The sequence below is a fragment of the Pongo pygmaeus genome, chromosome 1, assembly GCF_028885625.2.
Source record: "Pongo pygmaeus isolate AG05252 chromosome 1, NHGRI_mPonPyg2-v2.0_pri, whole genome shotgun sequence".
Lineage (NCBI taxonomy): Eukaryota > Metazoa > Chordata > Mammalia > Primates > Hominidae > Pongo > Pongo pygmaeus.
The window spans coordinates 194,278,416-194,298,638 of record NC_072373.2 but is presented as its reverse complement, the minus strand read 5'-3'; the positions used below and the strand labels follow the sequence as shown (position 1 = coordinate 194,298,638).

The 20,223-nt window shown below is 44.8% G+C and overlaps 1 protein-coding gene across 5 annotated transcripts in view; it reads right to left on the bottom strand.

The window, feature by feature from the left end:
- Positions 1 to 20,223, bottom strand: part of OSCP1 (organic solute carrier partner 1) — a 35,292-nt gene extending 15,069 nt beyond the window's left edge. Inside the window, exons 1-6 of one of the 5 annotated variants that reach the window (XM_054437070.2) lie at positions 19,646 to 19,683; positions 13,460 to 13,489; positions 10,574 to 10,699; positions 8,206 to 8,360; positions 1,783 to 1,950; positions 1,162 to 1,242 (exon numbers count right to left, since the gene is read on the bottom strand). In XM_054437070.2, the coding sequence (XP_054293045.1) occupies positions 1,162 to 1,242; positions 1,783 to 1,950; positions 8,206 to 8,337 (381 nt within the window). In that variant the 5' untranslated portion in view covers positions 8,338 to 8,360; positions 10,574 to 10,699; positions 13,460 to 13,489; positions 19,646 to 19,683. Of the gene's footprint in view, positions 1 to 1,161; positions 1,243 to 1,782; positions 1,951 to 8,205; positions 8,361 to 10,573; positions 10,700 to 13,459; positions 13,490 to 19,645 lie in introns of all 5 variants that reach the window. The other 4 variants (XM_054437043.2, XM_054437062.2, XM_054437053.2 and 1 more) reach the window with 4 other exon arrangements.

Genomic DNA, 20,223 nt, shown 5'->3' with positions numbered 1-20,223 from the left:
GAATCAAAGGTGACATTCTGGTTCTGGGTCTTAGAAGCAACTGGAGAAAGATCACGGAAAGGGAATCAAAGGTGACATTCTGGTTCTGGGTCTTAGAAGCAACTGGAGAAAGATCACGGAAGGGGAATCAAAGGTGACATTCTGGTTCTGGGTCTTAGAAGCAACTGGAGAAAGATCACGGAAGGGGAATCAAAGGTGACATTCTGGTTCTGGGTCTTAGAAGCAACTGGAGAAAGATCACGGAAGGGGAATCAAAGGTGACATTCTGGTTCTGGGTCTTAGAAGCAACTGGAGAAAGATCACGGAAGGGGAATCAAAGGTGACATTCTGGTTCTGGGTCTTAGAAGCAACTGGAGAAAGATCACGGAAGGGGAATCTGGTTCTGGGTTAAGTGAGTGGGAGAATGGTGGTGGTGCCTCAAAAGAAGTGAGAAAGCCAGGCCAGCACCTGAACTGTGGGGATTAGCTTAGCTACAGACATCAACTTGTAGGCACTGGTGGGCATCCTGGTGGGAGGTTTCAGCAAGGTGGTGGAGATGTGAGTCTGGAGGGCAGGGGTGGGGCCAGGGTAGAGTAGAGGTTAGACTCAGGAGTCACAGGCAGAGGAGTTGGTAGACAAAAGGGTGAGGAAGGAGATGCCTAATTAGCAGGAGGTGGATAGCGACAGAAGGAAGGTTTGGAGACAGATGGCGGGAGAGGAAGGAGTAAAAGGCATTGAGATGGGAGAGGGAAGGGAAGAGAAGCCCAGGATGGTACAGAGCCATGAAAGACCTGGAAAGGTGAGAATTCCATGGAATAGGGGCAGCCTCCTGACAGTGTCAGATACTGGAGAGGTCAAGGAGGATAAAGCTCAAGAAAAGGTTTTGCAGTTGAGATCAGGCTGGTGACTTGAGAGCATATTTCCTCTGGAGAAGTAACAGAAGAAACTATATTTCCAAGAAACTCACAAGGTAATCAAAAAAGAATGGCAGCATCACTGTCTTCCTTGGTCCATTTAAAAACTGCTGAGATGTATTATCAATATCTTTATCATTAGAGAGGCAAACCCTGAGGACATCACTAACTGGGCAAAATCTCCGTCCTTGTCTGCCCTCATGACTACCAGGGTTGTTTCCCTGGTACAGCAGCTCCTGAGTGTTCCCGGGGCTGCCCATTGACTTACTCGGATGTGCAGGTCTTGGAAGAAGATGAGGAGTGTCTGCCGGATAAGCTGGAACTCCCCTGCAGAGAGACCACCATATATCTGCCAAAGGCAAGCAGAAAGCAGCACTTCACTTTCCAAGAGGGATGAGTAATACGCACAGGCAGGGCAGATGGGTGCTCAGGGATGGAAGCCAGATAGGTAAGGAGAGGACTGGGCTGCTGGGCAGGAGGGGCAGCGGGAAGACCAGCAGTGCTCCCTCTCCACGGTGACAAAGCCTGTTACCCCACACCTGAGCAGGGGTACACTTCCTCTCTCCCATTCTCCACAGACCTGGAGAGCCTGTTCCCCAAGATTTAGCAGAACATCCACCACCAAATCCCTTTCAGAGAAGTGAGGAGAAAATGGCTATGTTCTGTATATTGCTTTTCCAATTGTGAAGGCATCAGTAAGAAGACATAAGATGATGATCCCTATTATATTACCAAAATGGACACGGATTGCTTTTGAGAATGTTCTGGGAGAGTGGCAGGCTTTGCCATTCCTCATCCTGTTCTCTCTGTCATAGAATCTACCTGTTCTTAACAGAGGGATGAGAAAAAGTACTGGGGCTGAGAGGCGAGAAACTGATGGCACTCTTACTTCTGTCAGCTGCTGGAAAGCCTCATCCACTTGCTGCAGGATGGTTGGGGAGTCTCGGATGAATCCCTTGATGGTATCCAAGTGATTGAAAGTGACCAGCAGCACATCCTTGGGTCGGGGACACAGCAATACTTGATATTTGAAAGCCATGGTCATCAGGTCATAGAGCTGCCAACCCACACACAAGCAAAAGAAATGGGATCATATCAAAATCAGGTGTGAGAATCTCCAGTGATTCAGTCAAGCATTTACTGAAAACCAACTCTGGGCTTGCCATACAGCTTGGGGGACTATATCACTTATCACTCAAACCAAGACACTTCTGAGGGTCAAAGCGGGTGCTTTTAATAATTAAGCCAGGAAAACAGGAGTAAGCCAGCACATTCCTGGGCAAACCAGGATTTCTGGTCACCTGATATGTATTGTTAATGGGATACGTCTGAAATAATATTGGCAGCAGCAGAGTCCCAAAGTGAGCACTGGATCTGGAGAAAGAAAATGCAAATTTAAGTACTCCTTTCCTCCTAACTTATTGTATAACCTTGGCCAAGTTTCTTAACCTCTTTGGGCCTGAGTTTTCTCATCTGTAAAAAAAATACTCTCTAATTTCCCAATGTTGCAGAGGTGCTGAGAGCAATAAATGAGGCAATATGTGTGCAAGTGGCAAGTATAGAGTTCTACAACTTTATAAGAATCATTTTAAGTGATGAACTATGTGGATATTAACAAGCCATCTCCACATAGGTGTGGTATGACCATACATGAAAGATCAGAAGGGAGGAACTGGTGGGGACCAAAGTGGTGAAGGCAAGCTTTGTGGCACAAGTGGCCTTATATAGCCCTCCAGGCAGCTGCAGGATTTAAATTGGCTGAGGGCAGAGGAAAGGCATTCCAGTTGAGGGAAACAATACACGTGAGGGCCTGGAGGCAGCAATGAGTATGTTATTTTTCTGGGAGAAAGAGGAGAATGGCCTGAGGACAGTTTATGTTGGGGATGGCAGGTAATAAAGTTGGGTAAGTATGGCAAATAAAGATGGCAACAATAGAAACTGGGGACTTCAAGAATGGGGAGGGAGGGAGGGAGGAAGGGGTCAAAGGTTGAAAAACTATTGGGTACTATGCTGACTACCTGACTGATGGGCTCAATTGTACCCCAGACCTCAGGATCACGCAATATACCCATGTAACAAACCTGTGCATGTACCTCCTGAATATAAAACAAAAGCTGAATTATTAAAAATAGAATAAAGTTTTTGGGGAGATACACAATCAGATTTAGACTAGATGTAGTAGAAGTTAGGGGGTTAAAGTTTTCTGAGCTGACATGATCAAAGTGGTGACTGAACGAGATCTGGCAATGATGAGCTGTGACAGAAGAGAGAGACTAGTTAGGGGCAGTAGCTAGCACCTGGTTCCTAAAAAGATTACAGTAAATATCTACTGATTGCATGAATGAAAGAAATGTTGCTGGAGCAATCCAGACTTAAGGCCTGGAAAAAAGATAGTGGGAACGGAGAAGTCAGGGAAAGGAAGATCACGTGACATTTAGAAGAAAAAGCTGTCAGTAGGTGGTGACTGCCTAGATTTGGGGATTACGCGATATTTAGAAGGAAAAGCTGTCAGTAGGTGGTGACTGCCTAGATTTGGGGATTACGCGATATTTAGAAGGAAAAGCTGTCAGTAGGTGGTGACTGCCTAGATTGAGGGGATGATGATCAGGGTTGTCCAGAAGGACTGCAGCCTTTTTAGCCTAGTGCAGGTGGGGAGGGATGATGCTATTGATGGAGGAAAGGACGTCTGAGGGATGTGGGAGCGGAGGAGCCAGGAGAGAAGATGGACAGTTAACTTAAGGACATGTCTGGGGCAGGACTGAAACGATAAACAACTACCATCTGAGTGTCATGCCAAGCACATGGATATATATTACCTCATTTGATCCCATTTATTCTTCACAAGAACTCTATGAGGTAGGTATTAGCCCAGTTTAATAATGAGGAAACTTGCCTAATTTCACATTGCTGGTAAGCGCAGAATGATATTTGACCTCAAGACTATCAGATTCTAAGGCACTTGCCAGGACCCTGCTACACAATCCCATTTCTCCTACCTGCAGCCAAACATTTCCACTTAGAAGGTGGCATACAATCAGAATAGCTGGCCAGGTGCAGTGGCTCACGCCTGTCATCCCAGCACTTTGGGAGGCCGAGGCGGGTGGATCACCTGAGGTCAGGAGTTCGAGACTAGCCTGGCCAACATGGTGAAACCCCATCTCTACTGAAAAGACAAAAATTAGCTGGGCGTGGTGGTGCGTGCCTGTAATCTCAGCTACTCAGGAGGCTGAGACAGGAGAATTGCTTGAATCTGGGAGGCAGAGGTTGCAGTGAGCCGAGTTAGTGCCACTGCACTCTAGCCTGGGTGACAGAGTGAGACTCTGTCTCAAAAAAAAAAAAAAAAAAAAATTAAAACAAGCCCCAGAAAACAGGAATAGCCTGGTGTGTGTGCGTGGGGGTTGGGAAAGTACAATACTGGAGATACAGATTTGAGACTCTGCCATCATTGTCAAACATTAAGTGCTCGTATATAGGAAACCATGCTAGAAATAAAGAATAAAAACAGGTATAAGATGAAAGGAATGCCAGTTCAGAGTAATTCAGTAAATTGGGTCTCACAGCTAGTAACTGGTAGAGCTAAGGCTTAAACTCAGTTTTTTAATTCTAAGTTCTGTGTCCTTCCTCTATGGAAATTTAAACTTCTTCTTCTTTTCTTTTCTTTTTTTTTGACATGGGGGTCTCACTCTGTTACCCAGGCTGGAGTACAGTGGCGTGAACACAGCTCACTGAAGCCTCAATCTCCCCTGCTCAAGCTATCCTCCTGTCTCAGCCTCCTGAGTAGCTGGGACTACAGTTGTGTGCCACTGTGCCCAGCTAGTTCTTCTAATTTTTAGTAGAGATGAGGTCTCACTATGGTTTTTTAAAATATGTTAAAAAATATTAGAGATGGGTTTTTGCTATGTTGCCCAGGCTGGTCTTGAACTCCCAGGCTCAAGTGATTCTTCCACCTGGGCCTCTCAAAGTGCTGAGATTACAGGTGTGAGCTACTGTGCTCAGTCTCTAAACTTTTTTAAAGGCAGAGAGAGAAGAGCAAGCAGAACTGAAAATATAATTAATATTTATTGAACAGCTATATGCCAGGCCTAGGTATGTTTCTCACTTAATTCTCCTAATAATTGATGAAGTAGCATTTATTATCCTCATTTTACAGATAAGAAAATGAAGGCTCAGAGAGTTAAAGTAACTTTTTTTTTTGTTTTGAGACAGAGTTTTGCTCTTTTTGCCCAGGCTGGAGTGCAATGGCGCGATCTTGGCTCACTGCAACCTCTGCCTCCCGGGTTCAAGCAATTCTCCTGCCTCAGTCTCCCAAGTAGCTGGAATTACAGGCGCCTGCCACCATGCCCGGCTAATTTTTTGTATTTTTAGTAGAGACAGGGTTTCACCATGTTGGCCAGGATGGTCTCGATCTCTTGACCTTGTGATCCGCCTGCCTCGGCCTCCCAAAGTCCTGGGATTACAGGCATGAGCCACCACGCCTGGCCGAGTTAAAGTGACTTTCCAAAGGTAAGTGGCAAGAGGTAAGAGGGCACAGTTAAAGGCAGTCTGTCTCCCTGAGTCTTCTAAGTACCAGTAATAAGTGAGTGCTGACTCTGCAAATCTAACTTCCACCATCAGTCACCATGATTTTTAAAATTTTTCTATTTTTTTTTTTTTTTTTTTTGAGACGGAGTCTTGCTCTGTCCCCCAGGCTGGAGTGCAGTGGCATGATCTCGGCTCACTGCAAGCTCCGCCTCCCAGGTTCACGCCATTCTTCTGCCTCAGCCTCCCGAGTAGCTGGGACTACAGGTGCCTGCCACCACACCTGTCTAATTTTTTTTTTTTTTTTTTGTATTTTTAGGAGAGATGGGATTTCACCATGTTAGCCAGGATGGTCTTGATCTCTTGACCTCGTGATCCGCCCGCCTCAGCCTCCCAAAGTGCTGGGATTTCAGGCGTGAGCCACCGCGCCCGGCCTTCTCTCTATTTTTTTAGAGACAGGGTCTTGCTATGTTGCCAAGGCTGGTCTTGAACTCCTGGGCTCAAGCAATCCTCCTGCCTTGGCCTCCCAAAGTGCTGGGATTACAGGCATACGCCATTACACCTGGCCTTTTAAAATTTTTTTGTAGAGATTTGGTCTTGCTATGTTGCCCACGCTGGTGTTGAACTCCTGGCCTCAATCCCAAAGCACTGATATTAGAGCTGCAAGACACTGTGCCTGGTAGTCCTCTTTCACATTGGGGGGGGGAAGTTGTAAAGGAATTATTATTATATTTTACATTAAGTAAAGACCAAACTTCAAAGATTTCATTAGTTTCCCCCTGACATCCTATTTCTGTTCTGAAATCTCATCCAGGACACCACATTCTATTCCGCTGTCCTGTGTCCTTGGGCTCCTCTTGGCTGTGACAGTTTCTCTGACTCTCCTTGACTTTGGTGACCTTGACAGTTTTGAGTACTGGTCAGGTATTTTGTAAGCATGGCCAACAAACAGTATTTGTGTGATGTTTTTCTTATGGTTAGCCTGGGGTTTGGAGTTTCGGGGAGGAAGACCACTGAGGTGAAGTTCCATTTTCATCACATCATGTCAGGGTACATACTGGCAACATGACTCATCACTGTTGATGTTACCTTGACCATCCGGTTGGGGTAGTTTATCAAGTTTCTCTACTGTAAAGCTAATTATTTCTTCCCTCCTTTCCATACTGTACTCTTTGAAGTGCAGCCCCCACCTAAGGAGGGGGAGTTACACTCTCCCTCCCTGAGGGCAGAGTATCTGCATAAATCATTTGGAATTCTTCTAAACAGACTTGTCTGTCATCTGCCATTTATTTATGTGGAATTGTTATTATTATTATTATTATCATTGTTATTCAGAGGTAGATATATTCTTGAAGGAATTATTATTTAAAAAATCACAGCATCCCAATACTTTGTTTCCCAAAGAAATAGATATGTTCACATTATGAGTAAAGACTGTTTTTGAACTTGCTCTAAAAAATATCTGGTTTCTACATTGCAGAGCTGAGATTTGTGAAGAATGAGCAGAATTAAAGTTTTAGGGTTGAGTGCTTTTTTAAAATTTTTTATTTATTTTACTTATTTATTTTTGAGATGAAGTTCTACTCTGTCGCCCAGGCTGGGGTGTAGTGGTGTGATCTCATCTCACTGCAACCTCCGCCTCCTGGGTTCAAGTGATTCTCCTGCCTCAGCCTCCTGAGTAGCTGGGATTACAGGTGCGTGCCACCACACCCAGCTAATTTTTGTAATTTTAGTAGAGATGGGGTTTCACCATGTTGGCCAGACTGGTCTCGAACTCCTGACATCAAGTGATCCGCCTGTCTTGGCCTCCCAAAGTGCTAGGATTACAGGTGTGAACCACCACGCCCAGTCAGGGTTGAGTGCTTTTATTGTGTTAAGGCATGTATTCCAGGGGTTCATAAATATGGGCATGAAAGCCAGCACTCTTGTCTGGGTGCAGTGGCCCACACCTGTAATCCTAGCACTTTGGGAGACTGAGGCAGGAGGATTGCTTGAGCCTGGGAGTTCGAGACCAGCCTCGGCAACAAAGTGAGACCCCATTTCTACAAAAATTTAAAAATTAGCCAGTGTGGCCGGGCGCGGTGGCTCACGCCTGTAATCCCAGCACTTTGGGAGGCCAAGGCGGGTGGATCACCTGAGGTTGGGAGTTCGCAACCAGCCTGACCAACATGGAGAAAACCTGTCTCTACTAAAAATACAAAATTAGCTGGGCGTGGTGGTGCATGCCTGTAATCCCAGCTACTTGAGAGGCTGAGGCAGGAGAATCGCTTGAACCCAGGAGGCAGAGGTTGTGGTGAGCCGAGATCATGCCATTGCACTCCAGCCTGGGCAACAAGAGCGAAACTCCATCTCAAAAAAAAAAAAAAAAAAAAAAAAAATTAGCCAGTGTGATGGCATGTGCCTGTAGTCCCAGCTACTTGGGAGTCTGAGGCAGGAGAATTGCTTGAGCCTGGGAGATCAAGGCCGCAGTGAGCTACGATTGTACCACTGCACTCCAGCCTGGACAACAGAGTGAGATCCCATCTCAAAAACAAAAAAAACACCCAAAACAAATCAAACAAATAAAACCCAGCACTCTCTTTGGGCGGGTGGAATGACATAAACAACAGACGGGTTGTTGTGGATGATTTCTGAGGTCTTTCCCACTCTGAAACTCAACAACTACTAGTATTTACACATGCCTGTTTCTTGCAAGGAACCATTGCATACATCATCTCATGTGACCCCAGTCTATGATCATCCACAAAAGGTACAAAAAATGCAACCAAGATGACAAAGGCAGCTGTCTGCTCACCTTATCCATGCTGGCCTGGTTCAGTTTCATAATGGAGGCATGAGCCAGGCGCTCATAGACAGTCCTCAGGGCCTTCTTGGAGTAGAGCTCTTGAGGCTTGAATAATTCCTCCATAAACTTTCTATTGAACATGGTGGAGATGATGTCATTCAGAACTGCAGAGACAAGAGAGAACACAGCTGAGCAAAGTACTGAAGCAAGCCTATCCCGAAATGCTCGTTGTGTACAGGTACAGGAGCTGAGCGTGTACAGTACAGAATTGGGATGCTGTATGCTTGGTGAGATCAGCTCCCTGAGGGGACCACACAGGTGTCCTGGTAGAAAGCAGGGCTCTGAGAGTGCTTTATGACACCATTTCAGGGAAGACATAAATGAAGACAAGGCACTAATGTGTTGTGCTTCAGAGATTATAAACTCCTTATATAAATATTATCTCACTTGATGATAAGGGGAATATTTCTTCTTTCTTTAAAAAAGATTACTGGCTGGGTGTGGTGGCTCACGCCTATAATCCCAGCGCTTTGGGAGGCCAAGGCTGGAGGATCACTTGAGGCCAGGAGTTTGAGACCAGCCTGGGCGACACAGTTAGACCCTGTCTCTACAAAAAATTGAAAGCAATTAGCTGGGTGTGGTGGCGGGCCTAGAAGCTGAGGCAGGAGGATCACTGGAGCCCAGGAATTCAATGCTGCAGTGAGCTCTGACTGTGCCACTGTACTCCAGCCTAGGCAACAGAAGGAGATCCTGTCTAAAAAAATAAAATAAAAATAAAAATTCCTATAATTTTTAAAAGCAAATCTAAACATTTTTACTTAAAATTAAATATTATAAAAATGGGACCAACAATGGTAATTGACTCTTAATAACACCTCCTGAAAACAGACAAGTCTACCCACTGGTTAGAGATTAAAACACTTGTAATGTTGCTACAAGACATGTACTTTGAATAGCACCATTTTTGAATGCCTTAATTTCCACATTTGATCTATAATCTTGATACTACAGTGTAGTGCTATATCTCACACTGCTGTTCAAATGGAAAATTTCCCTCTGGTGAGAAAGAAGTGTACAAACCAAAGTGTCCATAGTTTTAGGTCTTCATTCATCTAGATATTTTGCACTACTGAAATGAAATATCACTAGTTAAGGGCCAGGAAAACCCTCAGGTATGAGAAATAGGGAGAGATATGGTTGAACATAGATTATCCTTAATTAAACCAGTTATCCTGGCCTAAATGTGAACATATGTGGATACCGAGAACATACACTTATAGAAATTCAAATTTGAAAGAAAACTGGGTTACTTAAAATAATTATACAAAATCATTTATTAAACATGAGTGGTTATTATTGAAATATAGAAATTCCTCCTTCTTTTGCTGAACACAAAGGACACTCCAGATGATTGCCTGTGGCCATGTCTCTTTAGAGCAGAGGCAAGGTAGAGCAGTGAAGTGATTATTTTAGGCACTCTCAACCTGTAAGTAATTGACAGAAGTACCCGGAGGGCTCAGGCCCGCATTTTAGAGCATTTCAACACATTTTATGGGGGAAAGGGGAGCTGAGGGCTGGTTGTACTTAAATCTTAAATGGAAGAGCTACAGAGAGAGGGGAGAGGGGATACATCCCCAACACACACACCCCCAGTGACACAAATGAACTGACTGTGGCTCCATACAGAAATGCTAAACTCACACTTGACCTTTAGATTTTACTCTAGACTTGATCCTATTACTCAGTGAGGGAGAACCAAATCCATTACCAACACAGGTTGTCCCTGACATCTGACAATTTCAAACCATCCCAGCTTGCCCTTGATGTGCCCTAACATTTCCCCACCGTGGACAGCTGGGAGAGACATAGAACTCTGTCAGGTTTGCCTCATGCCTGACCACCTCCATTGGACTGAAACAAGAAAGAACCTGCAATAAACTGGGTTTTCCAACCTTTTTCTTACCATAGCCTACATAAAATGCAGCATTTGCAAGGAAACAGGCACAACTGAAAAGCCACACATAAGTCCTCAAAAGAGAGAATATGAAGAATTTTCCACAGACTTACGTAAGCCAGGGAGGAGGCGTGCCAAAGAAGAATTCAAGTTAAAGCACCACATCAACTCTGGTTAGGTTAATGCTTACAAAGGGCTACTATTCACCTAGGTGCTGAGTCATTTCTCTGGGGTCTTGGAGCCCTTATTAGGAACTAGGGAAATAGCTTACACTCAGATAAATCAGTTCTGGACGAAAGAATACCCCAAGGTGATTGTTAGCTACTCAGGCCAAGTGAAAAGCAAAATGAAGTCTTTCCCCGTGGGAAGTGAAGAAGCTCTGGAGCACCATGGCCCCTGGCGCCGGAGCATCCAGAAGTTTACCTGCTGGGAAGAGGACGGCAGGGTCTGTCCTTGTGGGCAGAGCAGTGAGTACAAATGCCCCCAAAGAGGAAATGGCTGCTTAATGGTTGGGCCACGACACCTAGGGCTCCCTCTTCTCGTTTCATTCTTTGGAAATAAGATGGAGGCACACGTTAACATGTTTTTGTCTTACAATTTGCTTCACCCAGCCCTTGGTTGAGGCAGACCTATTAGGTACCAGACACTGAAATAAACACCACAGGCACAAAGAGGAAGGAGATGTTATCCCGGCCCTAGAGAAGCAGCACATCATCTTTAGGTTAAACCTGAGAAATAGTTTTTTTAAAAAATTTAATTTGTGTCCGGGCGCGGTGGCTCACGCCTGTAATCCCAGCACTTTGGGAGGCCGAGGCGGGCGGATCACGAAGTCAGAAGATCGAGACCATCCTGGCTAACACTGTGAAACCCCGTCTCCACTAAAAAAAAATACAAAAAATTAGCCGGGCGTGGTGGCATGCGCCTGCAGTCCCAGCTACTGGGAGGCTGAGGCAGGAGAATGGCGTGAACCCGGGAGGCGGAGCTTGCAGTGAGCCGAGATCGCGCCACTGCACTCCAGCCTGGGTGACAGAGCGAGACTCCGGCTGAAAAAAAAAAAAAAAAAGTAATTTGTTTTTAATTTTTTTCCCTTCATCCTAACATCCCTGAAGAAATAGTTTTAATCAGACTCGCCCATTAGTCTAAGTGTTGGTTTTTGGCATGCAAATGAGTTCTGCATACTTTTCACGAGGCCGGAATATACTAGGAGCCGGATTTCAATATGAAGAGGCTAAGGGGGGCCGGGCGCAGTGGCTCACGCCTGTAATCCCAGCACTTTGGGAGGCCGAGGTGGGTGCATCACTTGAGGCTGGGAGTTCAAGACCAGCCTGACCAACATGGAGAAACCCCATCTCTACTAAAAATACAAAATTAGCCAGGTGTGGTGGCTCATGCCTGTAATCCCAGCTACTCAGGAGGCTAAGGCAGGAGATATTGCTTGAACCTGGGAGGCGGGAGGTTGTAGTGAGCTGGGATTGCTCCACTGCACTCCAGCCTGAGCAACAATGAGCGAAACTCCGTCTCAAAAAAAAAAAAAAAGCAAGAGGCTAACACAGGGGAGGGAAGGGATTTTTCACAGGAGCTTCAGAAAGTTGGTAACTGGGTTCTCAACATAGCAAGCTTCTAGTCTTGGGTTCAGATTATGAAGCCAGTTTCTGTTCATTATTTTTGAACATTTATGTTAAAATAAATTTCAATGATTCAATTATGTATATGAAAAGCTCTCAAAATCCACACTTCATACCTGAAATTCTGCCATGCATCAAGGGAGGGATGGGTCAAAAATTGCTCAAGGAGAAGTGTCAAAGGATGGTTGTGAAATGTAATAAAGTGTACCAAGTACTTCAATTGGGCTTTTTTTCGAGGCTGGTCTGATGAAATAATTATCTTGATGAAAGCAATCAAGTTTTTACCAATTACCTCTGCTCTAAATTGACTTGTTTATGGGAATATGAAATTTGGAGCCAAGAATTTAGAGAGAGGCTAGGAAACCCTCCTGAATAGTTACCAGGTTTGAATCCTTTCTATGTCCCAGGCACTGGGCTTAGAACTTTATATGCATTATCTCATTTAAACTCCAAGACAACTCTGAATTATTATCCTCATTCTTTTTTTTTTTTTTCCTGCCAGACCACTTATCGTTTTATATTCTCCTCATTCTATTAAGGAGGAAACTGAATCGGAGAGTTTAAAGTCCAAGGCCACACAGCTGGTGATGGAGCTGAAATTAGAATTAGGTGTTTGATTTAATGCCTGTGCTTTTAAATATTATTATTATTATTATTTTTGAAGTGGAGTCTCGCTCTGTCACCCAGGCTGGAGTGCAGTGGCATGATCTCGGCTCACTGCAACCTCTGCCTCCCAGGTTCAAGTGATTCTCTTGCCTCAGTCTCCCAAGTAGCTGGGATTATAAGCGCCCACCACCACGCCCAGCTAATTTTTGTATTTTTAGTAGAGACAGGGTTTCGCCATGTTGGCCAGGCTGGCCTCGAACTCCTGACCTCAAGTGATCCTCCTGCCTCAGATTCCCAAAGTGCTGGGATTACAGGTGTGAGCCACTGCACCTGGCCTCTTAAATATTATATAGGTTATCTTCTCAGCATACTTGGTGTGGTGAGAGCATTTAAAATATTGAGGAGGATGACTGATGATAAGCACACACCACACCCAAATGTCAAATGACAGAAGGTACCTGAGATTTATTTAAAGGCTGAGAAAGTCTAAGGCTTTATTCTGAGGAGTCGACAACTTTTTCAGGTTTCCTGCTTGCAGTAGGTAAGGGGAAACTGAAGCTTTCACATGATGAGGCCACACTGCATGCATGATGTCATGCCTTCTGCCCACAGTCCTGGCAGCCATGCAGTTACATGCTTCAATTTTTCTCGGTTGCTCTGTGAGCTTAGGAGAATGGCTCAAGGAGGGTCACTCATGTTGAAGCACAATTCTTTGGTTACATGACACTTTAACAAAGTTGTTTTAAGGACTACCAAATAGGATGACATACCCCAAAGTATGGCTATTGCCCCAGCTGTCCCAGCAAAGCTTGGAACTGAGAAAAGGAGATAGATCCCTTAGGTACAGTGTGGCTTTTTGGTCAGAGTTTGCTTAGTTTTCATCTTACATGCTATATTTATTCCTCTTAAGTAAAAGATTCAAATGTATAACCAATATCTCAGCTAAATACAAACTCATGCCTATTTTCTTACTTTGACTTTGAAATGTTTCAAGTGGTCCCACTTTAAGCCCTGCTGATAAAGGCCTGAGTGAACCTGTGGATGCACACTGAACACATGCAGCCCAGAGATAGCATACCTCGTTTTCTGTCCACCTCTGTCCATTCATCTACATGAAGCATACAAAAAGAAAACACCAGTTCATGAAGCAAGAACATTATTTTCAAGGAGGCTTTAAACATACCAATTCCAATGATCTTATCTATGAAACTTTACTTTTCACGTTGGCATTTAATGTCTAATGTGAGCACACTGCCTTCTATTTGAAACCTTTAAAAGGATGATGGATAAACAACATATTTCAAAAAAGCTCAAGAAAGGCTATGTCTTACAGAGACTTGCCTAAGAAGAGAGTAAACTGAGGAGGATTAGCTATTCTGTGGTTCATCTTGAAAGGCCCAAGAAGCCCCAATCTCTAATGCTACAAGAATACATATCATTCAGTTGTAGGCTTTTAAAGACGCTAGCCTCCATGAGGAAGAATAATTCCAAGAACAGGCAGAGAAAAGAGTTTCTTTGTATACAATCTGAGTTTTCTTTTCTTTTTTTTTTTTTTTATTAATGTAAGATTTCCCTTTCTAGAGGACAGATGGATCTGCTCAAATTAGAAAACTTGAAATGTGAATTAAAAGGAAAATGTCAGCATTTGTTTCTGTTTTACTTTTTATATATAAAGATGCATGATTTCCATGTAAAAAGAAGGGAATAATTATGGGACCACTATGAAGAAAGCTTCTGAGGACAAATGCAGTTGGGGAGATACCAAGAGGAGACCAAATAAGGAAAAATGCAGTTGGCTAGAGAAATCGGTGAGAATCAAGACTCTATGGGTTGAAACCCAGCTCTACTTACTGGCTATATAAACTTTAAGCAACTTGTTTGACCTCAGTTTCATTCGTAAAATAGGGATCATAATAGCACCTATCTCACAGGCCTATTGTGGGGATAAAGCATAACACACATCAAATACTTAGCTGGCTTCCCTTTGAGTTCTGTTTCCTCTACTGAGGGACATTAGACACCACCCACAAAGGATGGAAGATTGACTTTTTTTCCTTTCCTTAATTTTTGGTGGAGATTTCAATCTAGAAGAACCACCCCTAGATAAAAAAGTTCTATACACATCTGTATTTCAAAAACATTTTGGCAAGGCACAGTGGCTCATGCCTGTAATCCTAGAACTTTGGGAGGCCAAGGTGGGTGGATCACCTGAGGTCAGGAGTTCGAGACCAGCCTGGCCAACATGGTGAAACCTCATCTCTACAAAAAATAAAAAAATTAGCTGGGTGTGGTGGTGCACACCTATAGTCCCAGCTACTTGGGAGGTTGAAACAGGAGGATTGCTTGAACCCAGGAGGTGAAGGTTGCAGTGAGTGGAGACTACGCCACTGTACTCCAGCCTGGGCGACAGAGTAACACTCCGTCTCAAAAAACAAAAACAAACAAACAAGCAAAAAACCCAAAACCATTTTGTAATTAATAGTTTCTTTTGGAAACATTTGCTACTAGATTGTGGTATTAGGGGTGATTTCTGAAGTTATAATCAAAGTATACACATGGCTTCCATACATAATACCAAAAGCTCCCAAGAGAGCAGTCTGAAAGCATGCCCAGTGCCATGTCCTAACTGGCTGCAAAGGGTTTCCATTGCAAGATCACACTCCTCTGGGAAAATTCACCATCTTCGCCCACCAAGAATCATGGGCTTTTGAAAAGAAAATACTGGGAGAGCAGCACCAAAAGTTTGGCAGTTACTGTTTTCTTTGGCACAATGTCCACATCTATCTTTCTGTGGCATTTATTTATTTATTTATTTATTTTTGAGACAGGGTCTTACTGTGTCGCCCAGGCTGGAGTGCAGTGGCGTGATCTCGGCTAACTGCAACCTCCACCTCCCGGGTTCAAGCGATTCTCCCGCCTCAGCCTCCCGAGTAGCTGGGATTACAGGCACCTGCCATCATGCCGGCTAATTTTTTATTTTTAGTAGAGATGGGGTTTCTCCATGTTGGCCAGGCTGGTCTTGAACTCCTGACCTCAGGTGATCTGCCCACCTCGGCCTCCCAAAGTGCTGGGATTACAGGCGTGAGCCACCACACCCGGCCTGGCATTTATTTTTTATTTGTTTATTCTGAAAGGGAGACTTGCTTTGTCGCACAGGCTGGAGTGCAGTGGCGCGATCTCAGCTCACTGCAACCTCTGCCTCCCGGGTTCAAGCGATTCTCCTGCCTCAGCCTCCTGAGTCGCTGGGATTACAGGCGCCTGCCACCACAACTGGGTAATTTTTGTATTTTTTGTAGAGATGGGTTTTCACCATGTTGGCCAGGCTGGTCTCGAACTCCTGACCTCAGGTGATCCACCCACCTTGGCGTCCCAAAATGCTGGGAATATAGGCGTGAGCCACTGTGCCTGGCCCCTGCAGCATTTATTTAACTGGTGGTATAGTGTGATAGACTTGTGGGAATTCAAGGAGGTGGAGTTTTAATCCCCTTGCAGGTGTGTTTGGGGAATAGTGGTGCTGCAAGGGGGTCATCTCTGAAGGACAGTGACTCTCGCTGATAAAATGGAACTGGCAGATGCTCCCGAAGGCAGGCAGGCTGAACGCCAGCAGGGGTCTCTGTAGTGCTGTGTGCTCCCCTACTCCTTTCCTCCTGAGAATACAGGGAAGAGAAACACTCTCTTTTTCTATTATTTCTCCAGATGACTTATTTGTGACAACTCCACTTTAGTTCTATTTTGAGCGGGGGCAGGCCCAAGGCTATTCAGAGCTAGTCGTTAAACTGGAACTAGAAAAATAAAACCAGAGTCTCACTGCCCTTTGGTTGCTTGTGCTACACGGTGATTGGCATGTCTTGGAAAAATCACTTTGTGGCCACATGCCTCAGTTTCCTCTCCTGTAAAATGAGGAATGTAAGCAAAAGATAATAAGGTCTTATTTATAAATATTTTTAAGAGGCAAAGGTAGCTTTTATTATTCTCGCCATTGCTTAAAACAGGAGACGACATTCAATATGCAACACTCGATAGTTGCCTCATAGAGAGAGCACTTCCTTTCTGTTGAATGCTAAACTAGAGGCTGCGTTGTGGGGGAAGCTGCAACATCTGCCTCAGCCTTGTGGGAATAGGGATGGCCTCCAGGAGACCAATTAGTTATATAAGATAATGAAAACATCTAGAAGAAATATGATTTCCACTCAAAGCTTCGAAGAGGACTAGTTTACCAAGTCTAGTGTTTTATAGGCTCCTGTGTACAGGGATCTGTTACCGGGGCTCTTGCTCCTGTGGCCACAACAACTTTAAATGGTGGAATAGGTGGAAGACATGAGTGTTTCTCAGCCCGTTGAATCCTATGCTCTCTACTCGGTTTTCTCACTCTATCTTCTACAGATCTCTAACAGCCAACTACTTTGTCATTTATTTGATAAAATCAGTGGGTATATTGGATATATATTTTTCAAACTCCTCCCTCTCCTCCTGACCTACCAACCCCCACAAAGATTCTGATATAGTCCCCAAGGTATGGCAGCAGAGTATAGTGGTTAAGGGGACATTGGCTGAGTATGAGCTTTGGAGCCTGATGCCTTGGGCTCAAATCCTTTACTTTTCCTCTTACCAGCCATGTAACTCTGGGCAAATTAGCCTTAGTTTCTCCATCTGTAAAATGGGGATAGTAATATTACCTATGTGTTACAATAGTTGGGAGGATTAAGGTGTTTAAGAGGAGCCCTTGGTACAAAGTAAGTGCTTGATTTTTCATTGTTTTATTGTTGATTGCTGTCACTAGAATCAGTTACTGGAGTGGACTGATCAATAGTCCTACCTCCAGTGAATGTCCAGAAGGGCTGCATCAGGCTCCATACAGTATCTCACACAGTGTTTGACACTCAGTCAAAATCTGTGGAATGAATGAGTTTGCGAATGTAAATTACTAAAGATGGCCGAAACTCCCTAAAACCATATTTAGCAAAACCAGAATAAAGGCTATAACTAACTCCTAAAGGTAAAGCTGTCCCCTAGTATTCCAAGGGCCTTGTCCAGCCCTCCTCTTGAAAGATACTTATTACTCATTGTGTTAACTTTGCTTTAACATATATGTATTATTACCATTTTATGGAGAAACAAGTTTATAGAGGTTACACCCAAAGGTCATGCAATTAGTTAAACGGTAAAGCTGGAATTGGGACCCAGGTCTGTAAGACTCTAGAGAGTACGTTCTTAATTGCTAATTTACACTATCTCCCAAGATGCAGACTACCTACCAGTCTGAGGACTCCAGCATGTCACCTCATTGGTGCCACTAGCCTGAATGAAATCAGATCACACAGGCACCAAGGAAAACAGAACCCTCTCAAAGGAAAAATGACAATGCTATATAAAACTGCCAATTTAGATAATCAGTTCAAAAAACATTTTTTGATCACTAATTTATTCTGGTCTAGGAATTATGGCCGGTGCTGGAGTACAAAGATGAATAAGACAATCAAGCGGGAGATAGACATATACACAGATCATTTCAGTATAGCATGGCCAGTGATAAGGTAGCGAGGAGCAGGCATGGGGTGCTATGGGAGCACGGGGTGCTATGAGAGCATGCACAGGCCCTTTCTGCATATGGGGCGGATTCCTGAAGGAGATGATTCTTAAGCCAAATAATGCAGGATTGAAGGGGAAGAATGTAGGGATGGGAATTACTAGCACAGAAACACGAACAAACATGGTTTAAGTGGAGATCTATGAGCAGTTTGGTATTATTGAGAAACAGGAGGCAGGTAGTGGTGGAAGAAGGGACTGCAGAGGAAGACAGAAATCAGATCAGGAAGGGCCCTGAAATGGCCTGTGCAAGGACTTGGTCTTAACCCAGACGGCAGTGGAAAGCTGACAAAGGGTTTTAGGCAGGGGTAAGTATGGACAGATACACATTTTAGAAAGCTCATTGGAGGCAATGTGCAGAATGAATGGAGGGGGTATGTTATAGGGAGTTATTTTCAGCTCTTTATGCATGGACTCGCACTCAGTCACACACACACAATAGTTAATATCTGAATATGTATGCTTAGCATCTGAATATGTATGTTGAATATCAATTGAGCATACAAAGATTAATGGACAGAATGTTTTAATTGGCGGCCATGTCAATTGCCTTTTCAACTTTTCCTCCTTTACTTTGAAATATAATATTTCCTTCATACTTAATCCTAGGAAATTTGTGAAATATAATATTTCCTTCATACTTAATCCTAGGAAATTTGGTATAAGCAAGTTGTTTGCCGAGAAAGGAGGAAAAGAGGAAAAGGAACAGAGTGGCAGAGTGTTCTGAGTCGTCATTTTTCTGAGGATTAGTGTGGTGTCCATGGGAGCCAGATTTTGCATTTTCGAAGCTCTCATAGAATTATTTTTACAATTGTATTCCCCTCCAACACTTGTGAGGAGATTTATAACCTTCTTATTTTTTCATATTTATCTATATTATTTTAGAACACCAAATTTCTAGAAATACTTCTGAGATGAGTAAGACCAATCTCCAGCTTATGTGGGAAGATACTACCATAAAGGAATGAAGAATCAGAACCTGGGCTGGACGCGGTGGCTCACGCCTGTAATCCCAGCACTTTGGGAGGCCGAGGGGGGCAGATCATTTGAGTCCAGGAATTCAACACCAGCCTGGGAAACATGGTGAAACCCCATCTCTACTAAAAATACAAAAATTAGCTGGGCGTGGTGGTGCATGCCTGTAATCCCAGCTACTTGGGAAGCTGAGGCACGAGAATCGCTGGAACCCAGGAGGCAGAGGTTGCAGTGAGCCGAGATCGTGCCACACACTCCAGCCTGGGCGACAGAGCGAGTCTCTGTCTCAAAAAAAAAAAAAAAAAAAAAAAAGAATCAGAACCTGTTCCTTGGGGGTAAAGAGGATGCTTGGACTAGCAAGGGGTATGATACTAGATGGTGGGCAGCTGGGACCCCTACATTTGGAAGGGACTGATTGACAAGAGAGACTGAGAAATCACCTCTCCCATTTGAAGAGATGGGGAAATTAGGGAGATCAGGCACCCTAGTGTCCACTGGGAGTATTAAGTTCCTCTGCTGTGAAAAGAGCTTTTGGGGGATTTGACTCCCGAGGGGCTCCAAATGGATGTGGCTTGTAAGAAAGGTCCCTGGTTATAAGAGTGAAGTGTGTAGGGGTGCGGGTCTGGCTGTGGGTGTTAGGGCGATGATGAGAGGGCCGGGCTGCTGGCTGCGGGTCTGGCTGAGCGGGCCGGGGGCCTCTCACCTTTGCGGGCCTTGTCTCCCGGGATGTTCTGGGCCCGCAGCCGTTGGTCCAGGATGTAAAGCATCTCCCCGCCCAAGTTCAAGAAGAGCAGCGGTAGCGTCCGCACCGACATGGTGCTGGAAACGAGCTGGACTGGTGAAGAGCCCCGGGGTTCGGTAGCCGGTGGCCTGAAGGCCAGGCCGCAGCGTCCCAATAGTCTGGTTGCTGGGGCAACGCCGCGACGGGAAGAGCCAGCCAATCAGAAGGCGGTTTGGTGGGAGGTGCCCTGAGGACGGGAGCTAATTGGTCTGGGTGGTTGACCGTCCCGGGGGGATTGGTCCGAGCCAGACGCCGGCGCGTCGTTGGCCGCGGCTGGGGAGCTGTCCTTCTGAGACTAGGTTTCCCTCGAAAGGACGAGGGCCGGGCCAGGGCTAGGGATGGTCACGACACAGCCAGCCCGGCGCTTGGGACCCCGGCCGCTGGCGCGGGGCCTCAGGTTCCCATAACAGGAAAGTCCAGGCAGAACGGCATTAGAGCAGGCTCGGGTCAGACGGACCTGGGTTGGAATCACGGCTCGTGATTTCTTGCTGTGTGACTTC